The sequence below is a fragment of the Uloborus diversus genome, chromosome 6, assembly GCF_026930045.1.
Source record: "Uloborus diversus isolate 005 chromosome 6, Udiv.v.3.1, whole genome shotgun sequence".
In the NCBI taxonomy this organism is placed as follows: domain Eukaryota; kingdom Metazoa; phylum Arthropoda; class Arachnida; order Araneae; family Uloboridae; genus Uloborus; species Uloborus diversus.
This window is the reverse complement of record NC_072736.1, coordinates 44953868-44977368: the sequence shown is the minus strand read 5'-3', so window position 1 is coordinate 44977368 and position 23501 is coordinate 44953868. Positions and strand designations below refer to the sequence as shown.

The window sequence follows — 23501 nt, the reverse complement described above, 5'->3', positions numbered from 1 at the left end:
CTACTCAACCAGGGCTTATTTTGAAAAAACTCATGGAAACTAAGCACTTGTGGTTGTTTTGAATTTTATGTAAATTTCAACATTTTAGTTCAAATTCAGGCTATTTATGCATAGAAATATGCTGTGTAAACATAACAAGTGGCAGTTGCCACTAGCCAGTGGTAACAATTTTTTTTTTCTTTTGACGACTAGAAAATGTCATGTCAGCCGTCAAAACTTGTAACCTCCTATTTATTTAATTATTTTTTTAATGAACAGAAATGCAAAAAGGTCAATGCATCACCACCGTTTATTTATTTACTTTTTTTAAGCAATCAACCTTCATCGTTATAGGAGACCAATATTAATCTGAAGGGAAAACATTTAATGCTGGTGTTTTTAATTGAAAGAGGAAAAACATAAAAGCTTTGCATTGCATGCAAAAAATTAGTACATGGGTTTAAAGCTGAGATGTACAGTTTTTGTATAGAAAAATTATTTTTTCAAATACTCAAATTACTAAGAGAGATACATTACAAAATATTGAAAACCTGTGCTAAAGTAACCTCGTTTTACGGTATATGTTTTGTGGTTACAACGAACCTCCTTAGTAACGTATAAAGAAGTGAGCTTTTTAGGGTTGTCCGCAATGATGTCAGGCTTTGAGGGGAGGGAGGCACATGAAATTGTGAGTTTCTTACAAGGGAGAAGGTGGGGATAACAAGAAGTGTGACATCACTTTAAAAAAAATGGTGCGACACCCCATGAGGGGCCAAGGCCTATTGTGCCCATCTCAGTTTTTCTGACCAAGGGCTTTGGGGTGCAAGGCAGTGTTCTGGGTAGGTGGTCAGCCAAATGCAAAACCCATAGGGTTTAGTTCCCAAGCACGCTTGGTACTCATTTTATTGGCCCACTGAAGGGATGAATGGTTGAGTCGACCATGCGCCACCTGGGAATCAAGCCAGGCCTGTGGTACGGAAGCTAGAAGCACTACTACTGACCCACTAGGTTTCATTTTATACCAATATGCTTACGAAAAACAGCAATATGTGTGACAACTGAAAGGGTAGAGGATAAGATGACGAGTGAGACTTTTTGTCAGAGGAAGGGGGGAGGGTAAATTTGTTTACAAAAAGTGTTACATCATCAGCCCCTTAGCTGGAAAATCTTCTTAGTTAAGAATTTGATCTTTTTTTTTCTTCCTCATAATAAAATTAACAATTAACTGACCTGAGTCTGTATGAGATAAACTTCATCATGTGGATCTTCATGCGATCCTTCATACCTTGGCTGTACTCTTATTTTTTTAGGACCTGTTAGACTCAGCAATTCGGGATGAAACAAAGCTAACGGAGCAATCAAGCATTCATCACCAACCTAAAATGAATTGATTCAAAACGTTTTAAGTGACTGACAATGAATTTAAAAAAAAAAAAAAAAAAAAAAAAAAAAAAAAAAAAACATAATAAGTTTACTTAAAATATTTGACAGTATATTTTCTCAAAAACAAAAAGGGATAAAATGTATAATAATGAATATTTGTGAGGTTTAAGAAACAGAGAGAGAATGTGTGTATCGAAATGATTTTTTAAAACTCTTTCCCAGTATTTTTTCATCCTTAAATCAAATAACATTTGTACAATTTAGGAAAATCCATTAAATGGGGGAAATCTACCAAGAGAGTTAAAATTAAAATAAATAACAGAATTTTTTGAAAAATACTAAGCACTTTTTATAATGCACTCAAAATGTCAAAACTTTTCTGGGTCAGAAAGGACAATTAAAGTATTTCTGTAATTTTCAATTGTTCCAAGAAAAAGACTTCACAAATGAAGAATAGTGCGGCTCAAGTCATGTAGAGAATGTGTTATCATTATTTAGCTTGAAATCATAAATTTGAGTGTTGAAACATGCATATTTTTCTTAATGGGAAAGTTAGGTTTGAAATGACTTGAGCGCACTTATCTTTGTTTGTGGAGTCTTTTTCTTGGAATAATTGAAAACTACAGGAACACTTAAAATGTCCTTTCTGACCCAGAAAAGTTATTTTGTCTTTTTAAGTGCATTATGAAAAGTGCTTAGTATATTTCAAAAAAAATTTTCTATTTTAAAGTTTTTCGTTTTCAAACAAAATTTGTTTTAGAATTTAATTTTTTAGCATTAAGTTGTACCATATGATTAAACAAATCATGTAGTGAAATTCCGAAGTCTTTAAGAGGTCTAATTGCTGAGATATGAGCAAAAGAATGGTTCACAACACTCAAGTTAATTGTGATAAAGATCCTAATATGTTTCTTTACTTAACCCCGTTATCGATTATTGGCATCAATGAAGATAAAAACCCTAAGAAAGCAAGGACTGTGAATAAATTTCACTCTTGCTCCAGAAAAGCCTTGATTCAAAATTTTCATTATGATTACTATTAACATTACTGTAGCAAGGCAAAAAAAATTGTAACAATGGGTTTTATTTTTAAACATTTAATGGGGAAATTACATGAAATTGGCTGTTTTCCGTTCCAACCGAAATGATAATTTTATTTTAGAATTTTTAATTTTCAGCTTTAAGTTGTACCTTAAGATTAAGCAAATAATTTAGTGAAATCCCAAAACCTCGAAGTGGTCTAGTTGTTGAGATATAAGTAAACGTAGGCCTTTGATTTTTATGCGACAACCGTAGCTAAGTATAATAAAAGTGCTTAAAAAAAAAAAAAACACGAACACACACTCCTTACAAGCCTGTGATTTCAGAAATTAATTTTAAAATTTAAGTGAAGTAAAAATAAAAAACAATAGAACAAAATTGTAGTTAATACTGGAAAAAATCAACACTACATTTTTAGTTTCATCTATAACAAACCAAAAAAAAAAAGTGCATGAAATCTGGAACTAATATTTGCCAGATGAAAAAATATTTTACAATGAAGCTGTTCAATACAGCATACACAAATATGAAGGGTTTTCTTTTCTTCGCATTTTATTTTGAAACTTTATACATGGCTTAAATTAGTAAAGTTATCTAATTTCCTGATTTGCTTATTGTTATCAATCAATTATTGTGATAGTGTTCCAAAGTAACCACATTAAACAAAGACTAATTTAAAGAGAAAAGCAAATTAAACTTACTTTCATGGAATACTTAATAACAGGCTCACAAGGTCTTATTAGGTTAAAGCTTCTGTTCTGAGCACCACAGACATCCTAAGACGAAAAGATGTTAGCAAAACCAAAAACATTTATTTCACTTAAAAAAACAATGCTGTATAAACATTTTAAAGGCACACATCTGTTCAGGCTATTTTGCGTAGCTCATATTTTCAGGAAGATCAACAGCTTGTCAAAACTATGAAGAAGAAATCAGTATTTTGAGGATGAGAAATATGTTAAAGTAAAAATAGGAGAGATGTTCAGTAATTTTGATGGGAAAACTAAGAAAATTAAAATAAAATTAATTTGAATTTTTGGCATCTTGAATTCAAATTATGTTTTCCCAATCACGAGCACGTGTGTGTATGTCTGCGCGTGTGTGTTTGTACAATGCTGTGTGTGTATGCACGTCTGTGTGTGTAGGCGTTTGTGTGTGTATATGTAGGCACGTGTGTTTGTGTCCGTGTGCAGGCATGAGTGTGTGTATGTAGGTGTGTGTGTATGTATGCGTGTGTGTGTAGGATATGGACGCAACCTGTAGACTGTTTCTCAAGAGGAGCAGCATTGTGAAACCGGTTGTTGGTGGTGCTGCAGAGGGTGGCAGGGGGGAAAATAAAATCATAGGACATCAAAACAGTCAAATGAGAACAATAAGCAATCTTGATTGCCCAAAAAAAAAGTTAAATCACACCTATTTTTAAAGAAATTTAAAATTAAATATTAAAAGCACATTTTACATTTAAGCTTAAAAATATGAAGGCTGCATATAAAATATTTTAGATGACAAAAATATAAATTCAAGTTTATTGTTTTAACTGTTAAATGTAAAGTATAAGTGCATAAGATATACATACTAATAGTACTCTACGGTAAACGGAAACAACATTTCAATGTTCCACCTTTGGATTATTCCATTCTTTATGGATAAATTGAAAGATAAAAGTCATTTTGTACAAGACACTCCCTGAGAGTAACTGGGTATGATTAATTCAACTTCATGACTATTTCTTAGAGAATTAATCCTGTTCCCATTTACTGTAGAACCTTGAGAGTTAGTGAAAACAGATTTCCTTTTCTGTGAGGTAATTGTAAGCAGATGTCTATTATATACACAATCAGTTTAAATGCTTTAAGAAGTTCCACATCAACGATATGAATTTGTGTCCAATAGGTTGCGTGACCCCAGAGCCTGTTGCTGATCGGCACATTTGGAACTTGAGAGAAAAGGAAAAAAGCGGCTCTCCTCTGGACACTTAAAAATTTATATCATAAAACTGTATTTTTTAAGGTTACACTTGATATAATTAGAGAAGGGCATGGAGATCAAGGCTCTCCCAGGAAATTTTTCGAAACAAAATAACGAAAAGAGCAGTTTTAACAGTTTTAAGATTTCTTTGACCTTCTAGGAGTTCATGACACCCTTTTGTACCTCCTAGAACTGTGACTAATAAACTGCGCTTGAGCGCTTGATACACGAGCAAGGACCCTGAGTTGCTCTTCTCTAGATCTGGCAGTGGCAAAGACTCGAATTATTTTGGAGTATTTTTGTTTCAAGATTTCTCTGGCAATAATTCAAATGTCTGGCCATTTACTGAACTATCTTTGGTAGAGTGTGGTCAAATTGTGCCATCAATTAAACAGTTGAGACGAAATTTTCAGAATTGCTTTGGATTTTGGAAGGGGAACGTTCCTCCAGTTTCCCTCCCTTGAATCTGTGCCTGGGTCACTCTAATAAATATATATATGTCCCCCCAGGCCCTCCCCCCCCTTCCAAAAGAAAGGGAAAAACAAAATTACCAAGTTAACATGGCAAAACTTCTCCTTTAGTTCTTGCATCAGCGTGGAATCAAGTATGATTTTCTCAGGATGGCACCGGTAAGGAAAGTTTGATTTCTCAAGAAGCCAGCTAAAATAGCGAGTTATATCATTTCCACCATAATTAAGAGACAACCTAGAAAATATTAAGGTAGAATGTATGATGATAGATGATGCAATAAGTTTAAAACAATAATATCATCATTACAAATAAATATGTCAAATACAAAAATAAAAATAATGTCTTAATATAGAAGCAAAGAATTATTCGCATGTTCTTGTTGTTTCTAATTCTACCTGGTTTAGCTCTTGTCTAGATCAGGTCCTGGAGCCTGGAAGTCCTCAGAAAATCAGCAAATAGCGGAGGACATTTTAAAAGGTACTCCTCATCTGACAAGCCAGTATATTATTGGGACAAGCCTGCTTGGTGTTACATTTAGTGCAGGTGGGATAGATTTTGTGACCTAGTCCATATCAGGTGGCCAATGACAGGTCTGGAGTTGGTATTTGTAGTCACTGTCTGTAACAAAGTCAAGAGCACCACTAAGGCAGTCTTTGGTATACAAGTCATGTTCCTAGAGGAATCTTACCAAGTTTGGAGACCTAAAATGTTTCCCCTTGTGAAATTCTCAAAGACAAGTTAAGCAGTTATTATTTAAAAATGAAAGAAGGAAAATTTTACTGATTTTGTTAGTCTTGCAACCAGGAGCATCAATAGTAGAAGACCAACTTTGCTCTGACGCCCATTTTAATCACATGTTATGAGCTACATTGGAACAATTCTTTCACACTTGGTTACTACATGGGTGAAATTATTGGCATAGCTAGAACACAAGTAACACTCATCAGTTGCTAGGAAGTCGCTTCCTCGTAAGCACAGTAACACTGAAGATGGTCGCCGCAGAGTAACAACACTCAGGCCACGGCACACAGCCCAGAATCCTACAACATTTTTTTTACAAGTAAGACTTATTTCACCCATGATGATACAGTTGAATAAATGTTGACTAAGTTAATGAATGAGATAAATAATTAATGACTAAGACAAGTTCTTATCTTATACACTAACCAGTAAGCAAAAATGCATTTTTTTTTTTTTTTTTTTTTGTGATTGCAAAAGGTTTTATTAGCTGAAGGAAACAGATTATTAGTACAATTTCATCATCTAGTTTTAATGTTATCTTAACAAGAGACAAATCCTAGAAATCATAGTGAAGAGAATATTGCTACACTTCTTAAACCTAATAAATAGACAAGTTACGAAGGTTCGTCATTTGGGGGATCAGGTGTGGGAAATTGGTACCCTGGATTTTAGAAGCAATATATTTATGCATGTATGCAGGGTTTTTACCTCTCTATAATATGCAGAGTATATACTTCAAGGAGTATACTTTAGAAATAATAATTCTTTCTGCTTTACAAAGCAATAAACATTTTATGCATGATTTAATATAATTACATGCTCTGTTAGTTTTAGTAATTACATTGATAACGAGCTCTAATGTAATTTTAAGGAGGAAAATTATCTTTCAGTCACTGTAGCTCAAGAATCATTGGGATTTTTTCAGATCCTAAATGGAAAAAACATATAAAAACCATGAACATTTTGAAATTAAAATTACTAGATAAAAAGTAAAATAATATAAATAAAACAAAATAAGATGTTTGAAAGAAATTTTTGAAAACAATGTACCTTCTTTAAAAATATATGTAGCATATGCAGTACCTAATTTTTGTTACTCTTTAATGTTATGAATTCTCAATTTTTTTGTGGAGTGTTTATATACTCAAGCGTCACCTATATTTACACATATCAATCAACTCACTTTTGTAAATCAATCTCTTACATTTGAAACTATAGCTATAAGTAAATATAAACCATAGCTATAAACCATAAAGTCTTTATTTTTGGTTGGCTTAGACCAGGGCCGGATTTGGAAGTGTGGAGGCCCCGGGGCAACGAAGAAGTGGAGGCCCCTAATCAGGGTTCGAAAAGATCATCATATTTTCGAAAATACCCGATACTTTGATATATATCTGAATATTTTGATATATATGTAAATATCCGATATTTTCGATTAGCACTTTAATTGTAAATACGTCCCATTACCCGTGAAAGTTAGGATATTTTATAAAAATTTTACTGTGGGGGCCCCTTTGTTGTGGAGGCCCTGGGGCAGTAGCCCCGCCTGCCTGCTTAGACATTTATTGGTTGGAAAAGCTTGTGCCCAATAAGACAGAAACTTTTATGTGCAGAAGTTGTTAATCACCTGGTGTTTCTGTGTGAAATTCCATCTTCAACACATGATACTGCTGTTTTCTGATCTCCAACATCAACAACACAAGCATAACTGACACCAGCACCAAATGTTGCACAAACTGATTCCTAAAATAAAAAAAAACATTAATGTTAAAAACAATCAGGGTACATAAAACATCTCCAAAGAGGATACTCAAGAAAACTTTGCTGATACACTTAGGGGTCCTTAAAGGATTAAATGAAGGAGAGAAAAAAGCTCAAATCAACAAAATTAGAATCATAGAGAAACTTTAAAACAATCATGCTTTATTTTTAAATTGCTTAAAATTTGGTAAATTACGTTAAAAATTCAAAAGAATTTTCAATGAAATTATTACTGTTTGTTACATCAAGTGGTTTATGGATTTTATTTTTAATAATTGTCAGAAACTATACTATAAACAAATCTATATGTAGGCAAGAAGGAACAAAATTCTTAATAAAGTAAAGGGTAGGAAAAAATTTCTGAAGTAATTACATTTGTTTCATCAAAATTATAGTAATTGTGCATATTTTATGTTTTTAAGTATTTTTATTAATTATTCAGGCAATTTAAGCATTAAAAGTATTAAGTACAAAATCCAATGTATTTACTATAAAACTTTTAAACTAAAATGAAGCGAAAATTCAAAAACCTTATTCACAAAGATTTTAGACAAATTACCGAATACAATTAGAACAAGTAAACTAAAAGGTTGAAAATAATTTTAGAATGCAATTTAAAGTTTAAAATATAAAATAAAAATGGAAGTTCTCATTTTTTGGTGTGAAACAGTTCAAAGCAAGTGGGCCCTTCTTTTTGTCTAACACACAAAGGCACATTGCATTTTTTGCACATAGTTTGTGTTTTATTCACATGCACATTCTTTTTTATGCTGCACAATGCACATCTCCGCTGGTTACACTTGATGGGCATATGCTTAATATTTTTCAACCGAGTTTCTTCTGAAACAGATGGTTTATTTTTTTAAATTTTCAACGGCACTGCTGAGCTGCATCGTTTCAAAAGAGAAGTCTCTTCACCCATCAACATCAGTAGTGAAATGAGTTCAACTCTAAAGTCTTTAAGGCCTTTTATCCAGGTGCATCCGGCGAAACTGTGCAGTTGTTTGTTCTGCAGTTGCTTGTGTATTACATATGCATTTACGACACAAACATCGAAAAAATTAAAAAAAATTTGGTGCCACCACTTCTGACTTTTTCTGTCAATTTGGTATAGGCTTTTCAGATGGTCAAAATAGTACACAAATCCCATATTTTTGCAGTACATAACAACAGAACTTCCTTTTTGGAGCCATCTTTTTCTTTTCTCTCTACATCACACTCTTTTTCCGGATTTCCCATTGTGGAAAGGATGTGTACACTTCATCGATCTTTCTATTTTATGCATGCTATGTTGTCATTACTGACCGCCCAATCAAAGTCACCTCTTTGTAAGAAATTATCAGGGCTTAAATTTTTGGGCATACGCTTGCGTTTCATGTTCACTGTTCCACGCGCAAATATGTTCTTTGTTTCTAGAAACTTAAACGGATCATAGGAGGTGAAAAAGTTGTCCATGAAAACTCCATAAATTTTTCCACAGACTTGTTCACAAAGAGTTTTAACTACTCTTGCACCAAGTTCTTTCTTCACAAGCACACCGTTTTTGCCAGTATATCTTCAAACTGGCACACAAAGCCAGTTTTATCGCACCTCATCCAAATGTTGTTTTTTTTTGGCATATATTGCTTTAATGAGTTACGGCCTTTGAATTTGACCATAGACTTATCAATAGATTGCAACTCAGATGGGCAAAAAACTGACAAGAACTTTTCTGACAAATATGTCAAAAAGGGGCGCAACTTGTAAAGTTTATCAAACAATGGTTCACCTTTCTTTGGCTGCAAGGAATTGTCATTAAGGTGCAGATGGTCAAGTATCCACGCGAACCTCTTCATGCTCATTGCCTTGGAAATATAAGACAGGAAGACCAGTAGTCCCTATAGCTGGGCATTTTTTTGATTCCCATTGCTAAATTAACTGCAATGAATCTGTAAAATTCCTTTGGGGTTAATGGAGAAGAAGAGCTGAATCCAGTATAAATTTGTCTGGAACACTATTTGATCCATTAGTGAAATGGAAAACAAAGCTAAAAACAACGCTAATAGAGAGTGGTCTTCCAGTTCTAAAATTTCCTCCGATGGTCCAGACTCTTCAGTAAATTTAGGAACTTCTTTTCTCCCCTTTCCTTTACGAATCCATTTGACTTTGGAAATTTTTGAGGGTCCAGGAACATTTATATCAATGCATTCTTCTTCAGAATCAGAAGAAATGGGAGGGGGAGGAACATCTTCATCACTTTCAAAATCAGATTCAGGCACTGCTTCCTCATTGGAAGAAGTCTCAGCTTCTGAGACAGATTCATCATCAGATGGAAGCTGATTGAAAAGCAACAGAGTTTCGTCTGCACTTAAAAATCTTCTAGGCATTTTGAAGATTTCAGCAATTAAAACATTTCAAATGATAAATTAATACTATATAAAAATAAATATTTACAGACTAAAAATATTAAATGAAAAAATATGGATGAAAAATACTATTTACAGAAGAAAAATATCAAAGATGAGAGCGTCAAAAGTAAGCAACTGTCTGGTACGAAAAGCAAATCTGAAATGTGTGTGCAGTCATGTGCCTTCAAACTTAGCTGTTCTGTCTCAAGAACCCCCCAAGATAAATTAACAAAAACTCCCTCTTCACAAATTCCATTTGTTCCCCCTTCTCTGAAAAGTATCAAGTTACAACTTCATCCACTGCAGCTGTGAAAACGTTGAGACGAGGAAAATCGGAGCTCTGGGAAGAGTGGACAGTGTCCACTTTTGAGGACACCTGCAAGAAAACCTTGTTTATGCATTCAAAAATAAATTTGAATCTTTAGCAAAATTATCATTGAATGCCTCAAGGGTCCTGAAGGAAAATGGTTGACCGTTTCAGCTTATGTTAAGAATTTTAAAATCTCGAAAAAATTATTATATTTGAGGTCGAAAATCGAGGTAATTTAAAAAAGAAATTAAGCCAACAAAAAGAGACATTAGTAGTAGTGCTGACATCTATGAGCATTAAGAAGGAAATAAAAGATAATAATGCAACAATTTTTGAGGTTTTAAAAGGAAAAAAAAATTTACAGAAATTTTTTAAATTGGTGCCCTTTTTGTGACCACCGTGCTGGAAAAGGTTAAGTTGAACTTTCAAATTTGCATTTTGGAGCACTATTTCACATTTTAGGCTAACTGCATTTATTTTGTGACTGAAAGGGTGAGATTTATAAAGACACCACATATACACAGTCACATAGACAAAATATATACATTATATATGTTTTAATAATTACAGATAAGAGATGAAAGATGTGACAGATAAATATATAACTTTTTACATAATTAAGAACAATAAGCCGGCTTAATGGCGTAGGGATTAAGCGTAGGCTGTGTGCAACTTTGGTCACACCCACGGTCCCAAAATTTTGCACTGATGAAAAACCGGGCATCAAAATTCTCTGGTGCCATTGATGTGTGAGCCCTAACGGTGGCACATGAAAGACAGGATTCCATGTTGGGGGAATCCCACTTAAGTTTTCAAAAGGCTAAGGTATCATTCCCAGCCCCCATTGGAAAAGTATATAGACAGTTAGTGCTCTGTTCAACGACGCTCTATTTAACAACTTTCTCTACTTAAAGATGACTTTTTACGATTCCGCATGCTCCATTGTAGTTTTAAAAGTACTTTATTTAAGGACGAATTCTACTTAAGGACAATTTTTTTTGGTCCCTTGAAAGTCATTAAATAGAGAACCAACTGTACTTAAAAAAGGAAACAAAAGAATGTTTTAGCAGAGTTACATGATAATGCTTTTTTTTATTGGTCTATCAATATATCTTTATAAAAGCTAAATTATACTTAAAAGAAACAAAAAGGTTATTAAAACAGAATTATTATAATAAAATAAAGCTTACCAAATGAATAAAACAGCTCAAGAAGCCTAATTTGGTTAGTAATACATTAACCATTTCTTTCACATGATCACGTTTATAAACATCTGGAATAATAAGCACTGCTCTATAAGACTGAAAAAAATATTCTATGATGAGAAGAAAGCAAATACAAATTAACAATACAGAAATATAATGATTGCTTTTTAAGCAAACTAATTTGACACAAGTGTTTTAATGCATTTCAAAATGAAACTACAATAAAAAATAAATTTTCAAAGTTTTTAATAGCTTGATGCCTTTTTTGTAGCAACTATGGCATGTAGCCCTGGAAATTCAACTACAGTCAAGACTCATGAATTCGATGGGGAAGCAAAAAATTGGGGACTAATTTCTACATTTACCAGATTTTTTCTAAACAGACCAAAATCTGGTAAATATAAAGTACATAGTTAAGATACAAAATTCTATAACTATATCTTCATCTGTCATTACATCTGACATCAAAGCTTCGTTATCTATTTTTACATATTCTTCAAACAACACAACCGAAATGATGTCTCTTTTAACAGCCTCTTTGATATCAGAAGAAGTTATTGTTTCATGTAGCTTTACCTTGAGTTTCCTCAAATCCTTCAAACCCTATACAATGAAAGTGCAGGTCTTTCAACCTTCTTAAGTTAATGAAACCATTTTCATGTAAAAGGATGGGGCATTTTTTCCTGTATATATTTTTCTTCTAATTTATGATATTAAAAATTTGCTTTTCATCTTAAGCAAGATTTTGTTTAAATCAACTTCGTTTTAAACGACTGATATAGCACTAATTTTTAGCTTCATCTGATGGGGAATGGCATTTAATCTACATTAGGAGAAATTTTGAGTTAAAAGAGTGGTGTTAACAGGGTTTGTGTGAATGTATTCAATTTGCAGCCAGGGATCAGTAGACTTTCACAGCTTGCTGACCATTTTTTCAGCAAACTTAACAAATCAATGGCTGGCTGATGTTTCTCATTTTAAGACTCAGTGTTAACTATGAATTTTTTGATGATAAAATATTCTTAACAATACTGTTTATGCAGGGCCCACTTTCAAAATTTCAGGACTGTAAGCACAAAGAACCTGTGCGGGCACCATTGACTTACAGAACTGAAAAACGTGCTCAATCTCGCATCTTTTTGTCTTTTGTTATGTGTCCCCAAAAATGTTTTCAAATGTCCCCAAATTATGCTTGGAAAGGAAGTTCTGAAGCTATTTAATTTCTGAATCAATGTATTTGTAATTTGAAACTTACATAAATAAACAATTACAAAATATTTAAACATCTTAAAATACTGTAAATCAACAGAAACAAAATAAATACCTTCAGCAGTAATAGTGAGCTTTATACTAAAACGGAATGACATCTGAGTGGTAACACTTTATGCACTACATGTCACTCCAGATAGTTTTCTTAATCCATGGGTGAGAGTTTTCCGCTGAACTCATATACCTTTTTAAATCAGAGCTGCATAGCATTTCTTAAAAAATGTTACAAAATATATTATGCAACGTTCATATAAAATCGCAGGTATATTTCATATCTTGAAAACAATATAGTCAAAAGTATAACGTTTAATTTCTGATACTGTTGAATGGGTCTGCGCCATAAAACTTACAAGTGCAACTTTTATGTTTATTGATAAAAACACAATTTGGTATTAGAGAATCTTACAAATAAATGCAATGAGATAAAAAAAAACGCTTACTTTTAGATCTTTCACTGGAATTTCCAAATATTTATGTATAACAGTACCCCATATGGTTTCTAAATCACTTAACACTGATCTTAATGATCCACCTATACCTGAATGTACATTTAGTTGACCTCGTCTAATTGGCCAATGTATATTAAAATTTTCTTCGGGTTTCAGATACAAAACCTGAAATAAAAACAAAAGTATTTTATTCTTTTTTCACAAATGACAAGTAAAATATTTCAGACGTTATCATTTTAAAAAGTATTTCATGAAAAAAGATGTTTAGTTAAAAATATAGGATGATTATTCCACAGTATTTAGGTGTTATACATGGAATATTTCTCAGACAGCCAAAAATACAAATAAGAAAGTTTAAAATAATTAAAATTTCTTTCTTTGTATTTTCAGGGGAAAAAAATCAAAATAATTCAAAATTTGGCTGTGAAATGCCTTGTGCAAAATACATGAGTACAATTGGAATGAAACAGAAGTAAGAAGTTTCACGCAGACAAATGAAATATCATTTTTACAAAATATTTAATGAAATTTGGGCAACAATCACCCAAAATGCCAAGGAATAAATATAATGCATTTTGACAATTAACAATTCTTTTCCCTCCCTCAAATGTACAAACAAAGACCTTAAAAAACATAAAAAAAATTAATATCATACAAATGTAAGACCCTTATCTACATTAATTCTATCGTAGCTGGAATACTCTAGCAAAATATTTTGCAAGTCAAAATGAATATCATTCACAATGAGATTTTAGACACATTTTATTAGTAAATACACATGTACATCTGGTAGCTTAAAAAGTCTAGAGCAGTGGTTTGCAATGTTTTGCTCGTGTGACCTAATGTTTGCCAATTAAACAATCCGCAACTCTAGATGTAAACCAGCATAAATAAATATATAAGAGTAATTCTCCAGAAAACAAACTTTTAAATGCAAAAATTTTTCAATTTCGAAATCTTTTTTTTTTTTTTTTCATTCTTTCATGAAAGTGTTACCTACTAGAAGTAACCATAAACAATGGCCCAACTAAGTTCCAATTATTTTATTTATAAATAAAAATAATAATAAAATTCCTTGTTCACGGAACTTAAAAAAATGAAAAAACTTTTAATATTAAAAAATTGAGGCCAATTTAATATCAAAATAGTAATTTTGTTAATTGTGCATACAATCAGCAATTTTAATAATTAGTGGGAATATAATATTTAAGCTCTCTTAATTAAAGTACGGCTGAAATAGTAGTTTCAAATGCCTGTTAAAAAATAGTATTTAGTAAATTTGAAGATATACTGGCAATTTATAATTTTGGTGGAATGCCTATTATTGATGTATTTCTCCTCCATCATTTATTTTCACCTCAGAAATAATGACATTGATAAGGTCTGTCACAGAGGTGAGGAAATTGCCATTAGTAAAGGCCTAATAGATACATTTTTCAGGGATTTTTTTTTCCTTTGTTGATACAATCTGCACATGTTAAGCATATGAAAACATGTTCACTTCTTTTTTTATATTAATTTACATCCCTGAAATTCAAGTTCACGGAGGTGAGAAGTCAGTGTAACCATACTAAGTTTTTAAAGCAAAATCTATATCTTCTTGTTTTTCAACAAAAATCTCACAACTTCAACTATGGCTGAAAATAAACAAGAGGGGTCCCTTGTATCATGGAAAGTAAAAATCGATGTCATTACTGCCACATGTTAATGAGGAATGACATTTTGAGTTTAGGTAAAGAAGATGAGAATTTTTTGTGTGACAGATCTCATTATCCTACTAAAATGAATTAAATCAAAATAGAAAAAAATTAAATACACTTGAGCATTTAGTGTTTGAGACACCTTGTGAGGAAAACGTTATGAAAAATAAGTTCATTGTTTTATTTAAACAAGTTATTAAGTATCATTATGAGCTACACCAGGTCTGCGACATACCACGGAGGTGAGAATTCACATGTTGTGAAGCAAAAAAAATAAATAAATAATTTTTTTTTTCAAAAAATGTTGATAGATTTAAATGGATACATTTATGGGGAATGTAAAAAATATTGTCGAAGAAATAAACTATTCTTTAAAGCTTTTACTGTAAAGTGTGGGTGACTTAAAAGTTACACTTTTTGGAGAATGACCCACAACACATTTTATGCATAATATTTTACATTTACATATTTTACATTTTATATATAACACATATATAAGCACCTTTTGTATGATAATTCAAGGTCAAGTATTTGAAAAATATGAGTTATTGAAAATTAAATTTTACAAATAAGCAACACAATACAATTAATGGTATAAACTTAATGACAGCTTTTTTAACACAACAGAAATTTAAATACTACTTTTATTAATGAAAATAATCTCAATTAACATCAATAAAAAGAAAAACAAAAATGTTTTTTCTTTTCTTTCCTTCTAGTTTTTAAACTGTGTAGTAGTAATATTTGAAAAGTGAAAATAATGCTGCAACCCCATGAGAAAAGCTTTGTGGTTACATTTGGGGTTGCAACCCACAGGTTGTCAATCATTGGCCAAGAAAGGTAATATCACAATACTAGAGGCCTGAAGAATCACCAGAGTTAGTGTGTGGTAAACATGTGCATACTTCGAATATTATATGGGATCAAATATGAATATTAAGCAAAATGTCCATTAAAAGAGCTAATGTTATATTTGTTGGGCATTCATTTAAAAAAAAAAGAGTAGTTAAGCTAAAAACAATTTAATCATTATGAATTTATCATGGAAGTGCCTAAATATTTGTATGAATAGCTTACTTCATCCCCAATCACATATTCTTGACCTTCTTCCAGGGAAGTCCAATTTACATCAGATTTTCCACAAACAACATCTGGCCTTGTGTCTTTATTGTATTCAGCAATCTGTAAGAAAATAATAAATAACTAATCTTGTTAGGTTGGAGGGTGCTAAAAGTGAACAAAAATTTCTGAAAAGAAAAAGAATAAAGTGCCATAACTGCAATATAAAAATTATTTGAGAACAAAATGATGAAAAAAGCTTTATTGTAAACTGAAAACCATTCAGAAGAAAATGCCTTATAAAACTAAAATTATATCAAGGGTTTGCCATCACAAATAAATATTACTATGATTTACGGAAAAGTGCATAGAATGTAAATGGTAAGACAAAACGTGTATGAAAAGTAAAAAACAGGAAATAACAACACATAAAAAAAAATTGCTCAATGCACATAAATCGCAGATTACTGCATACATGGGTTTCGGGGTTACAAGTAACCCCTTTTTCAATGCAAAATAAGTGAGCTTATGGATGAAAAGACATCCGACAAAAGCATCAACTTCTGACAAAAGCGTTATCGGTGCTTTATAGCTTTTGTTGGATGTCTTTTCATCCATAAGCTCACTTATTTTGCCTTAAAAAAGGGGTTCCTTGTAACCCCGAAACCCATGTAAGCAATAATCTGCAATTTTTGTGAAAATGTTGTAATTTCTTATTTTTTACTTTTCATTCACAAAGGTATTTATTCAATTTCATATCGTTGCCTCAGAGCAACAGTAAGTCATCTAACTTCAGGAATAACAGTAAGATGTTGCTCTGAGGCGAAGATGTATGAAGAGTCAAAAGAATTTCTCATATCTAGGAGAAATTACTATATGCATTTCAGGTTTTTCTTCTGATTGGCACAATATAGGAAGAACTTACAACTTGGAGTGGCACTGAATATCTTAATCTCCCTTCTCTTGTTAAGCATGATGCAAGTACGGAGCTGATCGCATTGTGAATTTCATCAAGCTGGGAAACCAATTCTGGGGTCTGAAATATAAAAAAAAACAGATTAACACATAAATGAAGAATACATTCTTCCAGTTCAAATACTTTAATTTACTATGACTAAATTTCAGTTTTCTTCGGAACTTTGGAACAAAGATAGACTAAATAAAATATTTAGCCACATCATCAAGTTCAAAGTTTGTCGAATCATAAAAATTACAGAGAGAAAAGTAAAAATAGATATACCGCATAAAATAAATAACTTAATAAAGGACCTCGTAAGATGATTGAGAATTTCATAAACAATTTGCTTGTGCAATAAAAATTTTGTAATGGCTTTGTTTCTGGCCCTAAAAGGAAGCCCTCAAACAGACTGTTTCACTGATTTATTTTTTCCCCCTCCCTCCAAGATAAAATTTGTTTGAAGCACAAAAATCAAGCAAAACCACACAATTCAATGTTTAAAGGATAAAAATCCTTAACGCTCCACTAGAACATAACTAATTTGTTTTATGCCATTGCTACGAAATTTGAAGGAGAAATTTTCGATGCCTCCCATGGTTTTGCTTTATACAATTTTGTTCCCTCAATATTTTGTTAAGAAAGAATTTTCTACATTTAGCTACTTAAGCTTGGTGGTAGCAGCTGCTAAATTTACCTCTAGAATGTTTTCAATCAATGATTATAACTGTGATATTATTTTCAAAGTGAAAACCTACATGTTTGTCTAGAAGTTGGGGGAAAATATATTTCTGCTATGCTTCCAAAAAGGACACTAATAGGTGAGGTTAAAAGGCGAAGAAATTTAGGGTAAGACACTAAACACTATTAGTTGCATTTTGATCACAAGCAATGCTATTAAAGAGTTGATGGTTATTGGTCAGTAATAATTAATTTAACTTTATTGTAATTATTTTATTTTTATCTCTCCCTTTAAAAAAAATGCTCTCTTTTAAAATGCAGAGTGAATTTCATTCTTGTCCTTGTGTTCTACTCAAATCACCATTGCTAACTTTGCCACAATTAAATCAAAAATACAGAGGAAAAAACACTCACTAAAATTTAATTACTAGTAGAATATCCCTATTAAATTAACAGAAGAAAAACACAATACGTTTCTGAGATTCATTAAGTAAGAAGGTTAAGGTTTACTAATCTGTTAAAAAGGACACCCCCCCCCTCCCGTTGGAGATTAAACAATTTTGTTAAATTCACTAAACACAAAATAGATAAAAATCTTAATCAGTTTTTAATTAATAATTTGTTGAAGAGGAAAACAAATTAAAATAAGCTAATTATTATTATTTTAATCAATAATTACTTACTTAACAACTGCAGGGATGTGCTAGCAGAAGCCCACTTTTGGAGCAATCTCAGGCACAGGAAAATAGTGACTTTGGAGCAGCTTGGCTCAGAAAAATAGTGAACTAGGAGCAGTTTGGCTCACCAAATGTTTGTCTTGTAAAAACTTGGAGCGACATAAGTATGTTTTGAGGTAAGCAGCGGTGTTTCCACAGGGTATACTCGGGGATGTGCAGAACCAAAACTCACTTTTGGAGTGATCTTGGAAACAGGAAAATGGCGAGTTTGAAGCAGTAAAACCGTGAATTCGGAGCAGTCTGGAGCAGTAAATTTGCAAATTTAGAGCAGCTTGCAGCAGCAAAAATTTGAATTTTGCATCAATTTGGAGCAACAATGTATATTTCACACACAAAAACATGTGTGACATGATAAAACAAAGAAAAAGGAAATTAAGGATGCAAAACCACCATAATTCCAACTACTAATCAAAGCTCTCTTGATTACATTTATTATTATTGCTAGATTATTTTTTCTTTTCCTTTTTTTTCAGTCTAATATTTTCTCAAAAGACTAGTCATGTCCTGCTCTACTTTTTTTTTTATAATTCTTCTGATTAAAATTTAGTTCACACATTTACTTTGAATAATACATCACTGCTTAAGTGCACATTTATGTTAGAGTGCAGTGATACCTATTTTAAAAATTTGTTTGCTTCATGAAACTCAAAAAAAAAAAAAAAAATTGGAAAAGGCTAAAAATAAAATAATAAAAAAAATTTAAATGAAGCAATAAAGAATGGTTAAATTTAAAAGCTTAACTTCAGCAAGCTACAAGTCAGTTTTAAAGAACTATCAAATGAGGCAGTGAGAAGCAAAGGGGTGTAAGTGGCAAAATTAAAAATTTGGAGATAACCAATACACATGGTAGGTGAACCTCTCCTCGGTCTTGGGGCAAGAAATGGTACTAGTAGCCCTGGTAGTTGCTGCTATACAGCATGATTTAGAAAAAAATTTCAATGAAAGCCTACCTGGATGTTATCTTAAAATATGTTTTACTCAAAACTTGAAAATGTCCACTTACATCCCTGTGCTTCTCAATGCCTCAAATAATCTTTTTTTCCTTTTTTTTTTTTTTGGTGTGTGTAAGTAATTTACTTATATTTGACCTTATATAAAACGCACACACACGTATATATACATAGTCTTTTGGAGAAATTTGGCGCAGGAGCGGTGATTGGCTCAGTTTGGCTAAATTGGCACAGCTGGCACATCCCTGCAACTGCTTATAGCTTCATTAGTTGATAATTTAATAATTAATGGATAATTTATTGGAGAGGCACAAATTACTCAATTATCTGATAGAGAATTCTAACCAAATAATTAATAGCTAAACAGTTAGTTTGAGAACAGCACTATGTTAGGAGAGAAGAGGTGAAGGTCCCTTTTATGGTCCTGAATTTGCTCACAACAATTTGCTAATTTTTTTTACAACCACCTTCAACAGAACAGTACCAATATAAAAGTAATAAGAAGAGAAATTAAAAATCCTACCATATTAGTTAGTGGCATTAAATATTCATCTTTATGAACAGGGACAGGTCCGATTCGGTTTCGTCTAGCTATCACATGGCGAACCACTCGTGGAAACTGGTCTGATGCACGTCCTATTCTCAGATACATTGACCCAGGATGAATGACAATGACAGATGAAGGTTGAATTGGCTAACATTAGAAAATAAGAAATATCAGAAAATATAGTTAAATGAAAAAAATAATAACAACAATAATAAGTCTGCTTCAGTTTATTCATGATTTCAGATCAAAGATGTTTAGTTTATTTCATAAAACAAAAAGTTTTTGTAATGCAAATTGCTGAACATGAAAACATTGGCAACAAACTATCTGTTGCAAGCAGTACCGAACAGTTCAGTTATATCATCGAGAGACTACCATTTTGCCCAATCAATCATTAGTCCACAGCCTATTTAGGTCTGTAATTTCACAAGGCTAGATGAACACATAAGATAAATAAATACTTTTGTTCTGAACAGTAAAGTAAGGAAAAACAACATTAAAAAAAGCACAAATTGCAAATTACAGCAGACACGTGTTTTGGCGTTACAGGGAACCCCTTTTTCAAAAAGGCGTTCCCTGTAACGTCAAAACACGTGTCTGCTGTAATTGGCAATTTGTGCTTTTTTTAATGTTGTTTTTTCTTACTTTAGATGAACACATGTTTCTATAACATGACATAAACACAGTCATTTAGTCTGAATAGGTTTTATTTTTCTATTTATAGGTGCCATGAAATTGAATATTAATGCACACATATTTTAAAATCAATCTTAAAACTATATTACTCTCATACATAATTTAGTCTATTTTTTTTTTCCAAAGAACTTCTTTCATCTCAAGTTTACTTTACTACAAAAAATTTACAAAATGAATGCAAGTATTCAGCTTTGACTGTTTATATACAATGAATTCTAATTAACAGAACTCAGAAAATATTTTTTCCCCACAATACTGGAGTCATTCCAGACACAAATGGCATACACTGCACACAATTCTATAGTAAATGGGTCTCCCTCACAAGCTTTCATGTTTTAAACTTCATCCCTCTAAAAAAAATTCATTTGTAAAAACAAGCTCAATCAACTCAGCTGAGGAAAAAAAAATTGTAAACAAAACCTCTAGCTTCTAAATCATTCTCAACGAAATCCTATAGATAAATGGGTTTTCAGATTAAAATTTTGATAGCTAAAAATTCTATTTATATGATAAGCCAAAGTTTCCCCAAGAAGATTTCAATAACTGGGAATTGGTGATTTTTATCCACTGGTGTCACATATTTGGCATCAATGCTGGCAGAAGGAATGTCTTTCTTTTTACATATGCCAACAAAGAGTAGTGAAATATGTATTTGCATAAGGTTAACATCAGGGGCAACTTAATTTTTGAGAGAGTCGAGTTTCTCAATTAGCTGAGTGAAACTCCCAATTATAAAGAATGATTACAGTATGAAGATTGACACATACCTAAGCAAAATAAGAAGAGATATTATGCAGTAAAAAAGTAATATTTCACCCAAATCCGCTGAGTTGTCAGCCAAAATGTGCCAAAAAAGGAGGACACAGTGACATCTTATGCCCTCCCCTCCATTGGGATCAGGGTTGGCAAAAACCCGGGTTTTTTTAAAAAAGCCCATGGACCCAGGGTTTTTTGGGTTTTTTTAAATAAAACCCAAAAAAACCCAACTAAAGCTGGGTTTTTTAAAAGAAGTGTGGGTTTTTTTGTCTTTTTTTAGTTAAAATGTGGGGTACTTTTAGCATATTGTAGTGTAAGTATATGGACAAAGCGCAAAAATTGTCTTGGGGTAAAAAAAAGCTGGAAAACTAGTTAAAATTCAGCATTTTCTGAAGAAAAGTATAAAAGACGACAAAACCCAAGAATGGTGAAGTTTCAGATTTTTTAGTTTTCATGATTACTAACAAATAAGGCAAAGTTACTTCCCGAGTGATAAAATCTATTGTTCGTTTTTAATTGCTACATTTTTTTTTTTTTTTTTTGCATTTTACTTTACTGTATTTCATTCTGTTATATAAAACTACTGTAGAACCTCAAGTAGTTTAAATCCCTTTTTACTGAATCCCAGCTTAATCAAGACATTTCTTTAAATTTTATGTTGCCTGTTTTTCTATTTCTGTGTACAGAGTAAGAAATATTAAACTTTTTCGTAAGATAAGGAAAATACTGTACATCCTATTCCGTTTTCTGTCCGACTGTTTGTAAAACCTGTTAATTTCTGAAAAATATACCTAGTTTATTCGAGATTTGTGACATGTTGGGTTTCCGAAAATAATCCACATGAAAGCCTTTTTGCTAGAGTAGTTTCCTCTGTACAACCTATAACTATTGAGAAAATCAGAAGTGACAGGACGTAGTCAAGATAATTTGAGTTATTTATTGACCAGTTAAAGAAAAAAGTTAAATATATATTTTTAAATCTTTGAGGTATTTTTTTTAATGCCGTTAAGAGTTAAATACTATTAAAGTTCAAAATTCATTTTTTATGTCCATTGTCTGTGGTGCAGAACAAATAAAAAAGAAGTTTAAATTGTAAAAGTATTTAAATTAATTAATTTTTTAAGAAACTTCTCAGAAAAATTTAAAAAACCCAAAAGTGGGCTAAATAATGGGTTTTTTTAAATGGGTTTTTTCAAAAAAACCCATTGGGTCCAACCCAATTGGGTCCAATCCGGCCAACCCTGATTGGGATGGTCCTGGTTAACTATAAAGCAACTATGTTATCAAAATAAAATTATTCAGGCCAAATATCTGACAACCACATCAACTTCCCAAACATTGAAATAACCTTTTTTCTTCAAAAATTTTAAAAGGAAAAAAAAACTGTTCACAAATTTAGAACTATTTTTTCACATATGAGGCAGTCAGAAGCAAAGGTATGAAAATGCCAAAATTAAAAATTTGGAGATAATCAGTACAAATGGTAGGTGAATCTGACTCTGTTTTGGTGCAAGCGATAAAACTAGTACCCTTGGAAGCTGATGTTCTATGCACCATGATTTTGAAAAACTTTTCAATGAAAGCCTACCTAGGACCTTTTCTTCAAACGCGTTTTACTCAAAATTTGAAAACGCCTACTTGTATCCCTTCTCTTCTCACTGTCTCATATGCAGATCTAAAGATAAAAACCTGTATCAACCTCTCTACAAAAAGGAGATTACTGTAATAAAAAGAGTTATGTATTAACTACGATTCCTTTCAACTGACAGTTTTTTTTTTTTTTTTTGCTTAATTTTTCACCACTCACAAGAATTAATTAACTTCACTCATCGGCCGGATAAAACCCGAAAGTTCACAAAGTTTTTTTTTATTAGTTTCGTATTTAACAAGAAAGTTATACCCTTCAAAACAAGTTTTGAATATCAAGCAACACTCGTTTGCAATGCCAGAAACGTAAAGCGTTAACATGGGAAACAACTAAAATTGTAAAGATATTTCTCTTTAAAAATACCGCGGAACTTCCAATTTTATTTTTTATCTTTTGTTTTGACTACTTCAAAACATACTTCAACAATTGGATCTGGTAGAACGGGAACGGACACTGCTGGCTTTTTTAATATTATAGGTGCCATTTCCATAAAAATACGAGTGTCTATTTATTAGAATAAAATTAATCCATACGACTTCAACTCATTAAAGTTTTGAAAATACGTAAACAATAACTATGGTGGTTACTGTTGCCATTAATCTATCATAAGTTATAGATATTATATTACATTATATTATATTCGATAGCATTTGCTCACTCAATTTGAAGAGGATTGCGTACTAAGTCGCTTCTGTTTTATTCATTTTATTTATTGTTATTTATTTGACCCACTTATATGCTACATACAAGATATCACAGAAGCGATTTCATCACAAAGAGATGGATATTTTTTTAGGTCAGACGAGAG

At 32.0% G+C, this 23501-nt stretch overlaps 1 protein-coding gene across 1 annotated transcript in view; it reads right to left on the bottom strand.

Moving 5' to 3' along the window:
• Nucleotides 1-23235, bottom strand: part of LOC129225228 (actin-related protein 8-like) — a 30106-nt gene extending 6871 nt beyond the window's left edge. The window contains exons 1-10 of the mRNA XM_054859803.1: nucleotides 23112-23235; nucleotides 19570-19740; nucleotides 16649-16759; nucleotides 15742-15846; nucleotides 12956-13129; nucleotides 11232-11342; nucleotides 7211-7326; nucleotides 4923-5076; nucleotides 3105-3179; nucleotides 1210-1356 (exon numbers count right to left, since the gene is read on the bottom strand). Coding sequence (XP_054715778.1) covers nucleotides 1210-1356; nucleotides 3105-3179; nucleotides 4923-5076; nucleotides 7211-7326; nucleotides 11232-11342; nucleotides 12956-13129; nucleotides 15742-15846; nucleotides 16649-16759; nucleotides 19570-19740; nucleotides 23112-23183 — 1236 coding nt within the window. The 5' untranslated portion in view covers nucleotides 23184-23235. The remainder of the gene's footprint in view (nucleotides 1-1209; nucleotides 1357-3104; nucleotides 3180-4922; nucleotides 5077-7210; nucleotides 7327-11231; nucleotides 11343-12955; nucleotides 13130-15741; nucleotides 15847-16648; nucleotides 16760-19569; nucleotides 19741-23111) is intronic.
• Nucleotides 23236-23501: the final 266 nt, after the last annotated feature.